This window comes from Mixophyes fleayi, chromosome 5 (genome assembly GCF_038048845.1).
Source record: "Mixophyes fleayi isolate aMixFle1 chromosome 5, aMixFle1.hap1, whole genome shotgun sequence".
In the NCBI taxonomy this organism is placed as follows: Eukaryota; Metazoa; Chordata; class Amphibia; order Anura; family Limnodynastidae; genus Mixophyes; species Mixophyes fleayi.
Window position 1 is genome coordinate 246,687,202 of NC_134406.1, and position 5,131 is coordinate 246,692,332.

The following is a 5,131-nucleotide window of genomic DNA, read 5'->3' on the forward strand; positions in this document are numbered from 1 at the left end:
TCGGAAATTCTTCTAACAAAAAACTACCCATTGAAGCAAATATATATATATATAATTTATTTTTAAATTGGCTGTTTTACGTTTACTTTAGGGATCACCTCCTGGTGACAGAACAGGGACCCCATGTTCGGTACAACTCACAGCTTTTACTAATATTGATTTGTAAGATTCTGCACCAGAGTGGGGAGACAAAACAGGACAAGGTAGACAAAATAATTGTGTATGTGAAAGCAGATGGTAGGAGGTCCCTGCTCATAAGAGAGTTTAAAATCTAGTTGGAAAAGGGAACAGCTGAGACCATAAAAGTGCTTAGTTTAGTATTGTTACTTGTAGGTTAGAAACAAATCTGAGTGTGTCACTTCTTCATCATCATCATCATTTATTTACATAGCACCATTGATTCTGCAGCGCTGTACAGAGAACTCATTCACCTCGGTCCCTGCCCCATTGGAGCTTACAGTCTAAATTCCCTAACATACACACACACACACACAGACATAGAGAGAGACTAGGGTCAATTTTGATAGCAGCCAATTAACCTACCAGTATGTTTTTGGAGTGTGGGAGGAAACTGGAGCACCCGGAATAAACCCACGCAAATATGGGGAGAACATACAAACTCCACACAGATAAGGCCATGATCGGGAATTGAACTCATGACCCCAGCGCTGTGAGGCAGAAAGGCTAACCACTTAGCCACCGTGCTGCCCCACTTTTGTTGTGCTCTCCCATGAGTCATGCTTATTTCCTCATTTAGAAGGTATACACATTCTATTTTGTATCCTGTGTAATAATATTTAGAACCCACAATCCGGAAATAAACTATTCCTACTCATAAGTATTTTAGCCTCCTCTCAACCAACTCCTTGTTTAGTGAACTTCTGGCATCAGGAGAACTGTTTGGCTTCTTTCTTGTTTAAAACTGCAAAAAACATTTTTCTTAGGCCTGAAGTGTTTATTATATTGAGGAAGATATTTCTTGTCATCTGTTACACTACTTATCCATTTCAGGACCAATGAGGCAGACACCTTCAAATGGCATTGTACTTCTATTCTTGGGAGCCCACATGTTGGGCTTCTGGTAGTCTAAGATTCTACTATAGATTAGCTTAAAATGTTAGTTGTCTGACCTGATCAACCAGCTTCTCATAAGGGGTTTCTTGCAGTAGCTAAGTGTGTGATGACCTTGCAACACAAGCCCCAGATATAATGGGCTTAAATGATTTGCATACCCTTTTTATTAGGCCTGCTTTTCCACAGTATCCTTAAAGGTCCACGAATCCCCAAAATTAAACTTTTCAGATATGAACTCGAAAAAGTAAAAGACACTGTTCTGTGCAAGCCCTGGCCAACCGTTGGCTCTACAGGTTTTGTGAAGTCCCAGAATGCCCTGCCAGCTATTGGCTGCCTTTCTACAGGCAAAGCATGCTGGGGCTTGTAGTTTCATAACACCTAGAGAGCCTCAGGATGACCAGACCTGTCCCACATCTTTAGGACAGTGGGATCTACAGTGTGAAAGAGAACACTGAGTTGCTGTGACATCACTATGAATCAACCAATCCACACTGTGATTTTCTGCAAATCAAGTCTGCCTGGCTGTCAGTCACTCCTCCTAACATGGCAACCTGTTGCAGAGCGAGAGTTTACAATATGTAGTTTATTATAAACTCTAGTTATTTCATCTATAGTATTTAGGTCAATAATATACAACCTTTAAAATATATCAATGTCAAATGGTGGTTTTACTTTCTCTGTAAACACTGATTGATCCTCTACTAAAGGGATGGTAGAACTATTTACCAGTTTAGCCACGGAGGTGACCACCCTGAGGGGGGATGGGTGGAAGCAATTACCATCATCTTTATTATATGCATATAGTTTGTTACCATGTTTTTTATTATGTTTTTTCCCCTTGTACCTTACACTGTTCCTGAATAATTTCAGATATCATGTCAGGTACTTGGAAGACCTTTGGTGTTCTTACATACTCTCGAAAAACTATCCTTTTTCTTGTCCCTTTAATATTTATTTTATCGGTTGTACCATGGACTGCTATAACAAGATGATTCATATGCTCAGTGTTAAATAAAGATCTTCCAAATTTTTTTTAGAACAATGTAAAATTAGAAGAGACTTTGTTCTTGAAATATTCCCCTCTTCCACCTGAACCTGGAAATGATATGCAGCGCAGTGGCACAGTGGTTAGCATTGTGATCTCACAGCACCCGGGCCATGGATTCAATTTCCGACACTGTGTGGAGTTGGTATGTTCTCCCCGTGTTTGCGTGGGTTTCCTACAAGTGCTCTGATTACCTCCCAGTCCAAAAACCTTACTAGTAGGTTTTTTAATTGACTGCTAACAAAAAAAAGGACACTAGTTGTGTATCTTGTGTTTGTGTGGAAGGGAAATTAGACTCCAGACAGGGACTACTGTGAATGATTAGATGTCCTCTTATGGGCTCCGCAATTTGGCGACACCACAAAAATAAACAATAATAGTGGTATAGACAGAGAACTATTCATCCACCTTGCATACACTTCTACAAGCAACTGAGATATTTGCGATAACACCTCCTGTGGCCTAAATGTTTTCAAAGTTACCATCCTACAGCCAGGGGCAGGCTGGGAGGCAGGGGGGCATCTGCCCCAAGTCGGTCACATAGTTGGCTACCTTGGGCTGGGTCACTGGGCCATCTGCATTTTTCCCCATTTAAATAGAATGCCGAGTCGAGTCTTGGCCCCCGGGCAGAAGTTTGCCAGCCCTCCCCTGACTACAGCCTCCTTGATCCATTCCAGTTTGTCTGCCATAATATAAGCTGACTCCCAAGTCATCGAGTAACATTTACAAAACCCGGGTAACTCATCTAGTTGTGCAGTGCTGCAATATCAGGGAAAGTGTAGGAAGGAAAGAGAGTGGACTTTAATAGTAACCAATAGATTCGGTGCAGAGATACGTCAGCTGTGGTAAGTTTTGATAAAAGTGCCCAACGAGCACGGCATTTATACCTTCTTTCAAGCACACCAAGATCCCATTTTAAATGAGCTGCCACTTTCAGAGCCAGCAGCTTCAGAGTGCGATTTCTCTTGTTGTCGGTCGGGGGCTGTACTTGATTCTGCTCATTCACAGTGGGTTTGGAGGCCTGTTCTAGAAACTGGATTATCAGCTGAACAGGATGTGGATCTAAGAGGACATGAAACATTTTAATCACCAACTGAACAACATATCAAACAGGTTTTTATAATATACCATATAAAACTGATGTGGAAGTAAAAACAACTAATTTGTGAAAATATATAAAACTATTTCTTATCATTGGTTCCATTCATAGGTACTCTCCCTGCTTCTGCACCCGTATAACAGGAGCAGGTAGTCATATAACCATATATTGACTATCTTCTCCACCAGTGTCTACATATCATTAAAATGCCTTTCAGCAGCTGTCATCACTAATCTGCATTGAACTAACAGCAAAGATATCAGGGGTTGGACCTCTCCATTATACTACTATATAAAACCCTAAAAAAGAAAATGCATAAAAAAAACCAACTGCATGCAAACAAAAATATACTTATATATACACTGCATAATGTACCCAGTGCATTAGAGCATATATGACAAACTGGGAACACAACAAAAAAATCAGTCCATCTCCCCACCAACAAGAGCTCATTATTGTATTTAAATTCTGAAATATTTAGGAGTTGATCTGCTGGAACCTATTAGGAAACTCACATTGTTGTCACTGCTGCAGGAAACATTGGCAGCTCCAATATTATGTGGGTTCAAAAGAAGAAGAAAGGTGATGTATGAACTTTGTTTAATATAACTGTACATTTAGCACCACAGTTTGCAGGTACCGGTTTGACATGAGTCTTATTCCTTCCACTATCTCTTAGTCCGTAGCTTCCCATCTGTCTCTACTCCACTCCTAACAACATGACACTGCCCCATCACATACAGTAACAATCACAAAGATGGACAGGTCACTGGCTCCAACAAGATCAGCTCACGCATCTTCTACTGCTGTGAACACTTCAATCATCTGATTGGCTACAGGCTGTTCTATCTCATCCAAGACCAACAACGTCCCAGACAAGTAGGAGATGAAGACTGAATACAGTAAGGTGCTCAGACTGCACTCAAACACACACAAAAACAAAACCGTACGTGCTACTCAGCCAATTACATCTAAAACTAGATCAAGTGTTGGTACCTGGAGAAGACTTCTGTAGGTGAATCTCTAGCAAAGAATCATCCAACAAGAATTCAAACCAGGACGTCTGGGGAGGAGTGCAGGGCCGGCTGGAAGTTGCAGCCTCTCTATCTGCAGCTTCTGCACTCATCTTCTTCGCCTGCACCTTATCGTTTCCTGTGTTTTTCTTTTTCATTGGACCGGTTATATCTAGAAAAGAAAAGCAGCAAGTTTAAAGCACAAAGTGTAATTCTGTAACTAAAACATTTACTTTTTCTTTCTTAATCAGACTACAGATACAGACACTGCAATGTACACGCAGGACAGGGCAATTTCTTTTCATCAGGAATGGGGGGGGGGGGGGGGGGGGGGGGGGGGGAGTACACAGACTCCTGCAAACCACCTAGAATAGATGAATGGATACACAAGGTGCAAGTATGGCACCACCACAGAAGCCATGATCTGAGCAGACTGACGGGCTGAAAGGGGAGACTTGAAACTGAAATTGAGGTTCCTGGAAAGCAAAGTGGGGGAGATACGGTTTTGTCTTCCCGCATGGATAAATGAAGGTAATCATACTTGAAATCCAGATGTGCCAGAAAAACAGGCTTCCATTCAGCCTGAATCACTGACCAACGCTGAGCTCCAAGTCTCAGAAGTTGAGATGCAGAAAGGGTTCAGAGAGAGCTCACGAAAAAAGATACCCAATTTCCCAGACTGATGAAAATCCAGGTATATAAACTCCAGGGGGTATATTTACTAAACGGTGGGTTTGAAAAAAGTAGAGATGTTGCCTGTAGCAACCAATCAGATTTTAGCTTTCATTTATTTAGTGTATTCTACAAAATGACAACTAGAATCTGATTGGTTGCTATAGGCAACATCTCTACTTTTTCAACCCTGCAGTTTAGCAAATATACCCCCAGGAGTTGCCAATG

The 5,131-nt window shown here is 41.4% G+C and overlaps 1 protein-coding gene across 1 annotated transcript in view; it reads right to left on the reverse strand.

The window, feature by feature from the left end:
* Positions 1-4,401, reverse strand: part of INTS8 (integrator complex subunit 8) — a 60,724-nt gene extending 56,323 nt beyond the window's left edge. Inside the window, 2 exon segments of the mRNA XM_075213830.1 lie at positions 2,996-3,181; positions 4,215-4,401. Coding sequence (XP_075069931.1) covers positions 2,996-3,181; positions 4,215-4,389 — 361 coding nt within the window. The 5' untranslated portion in view covers positions 4,390-4,401.
* Between the last annotated feature and the right edge of the window lie 730 nt (positions 4,402-5,131).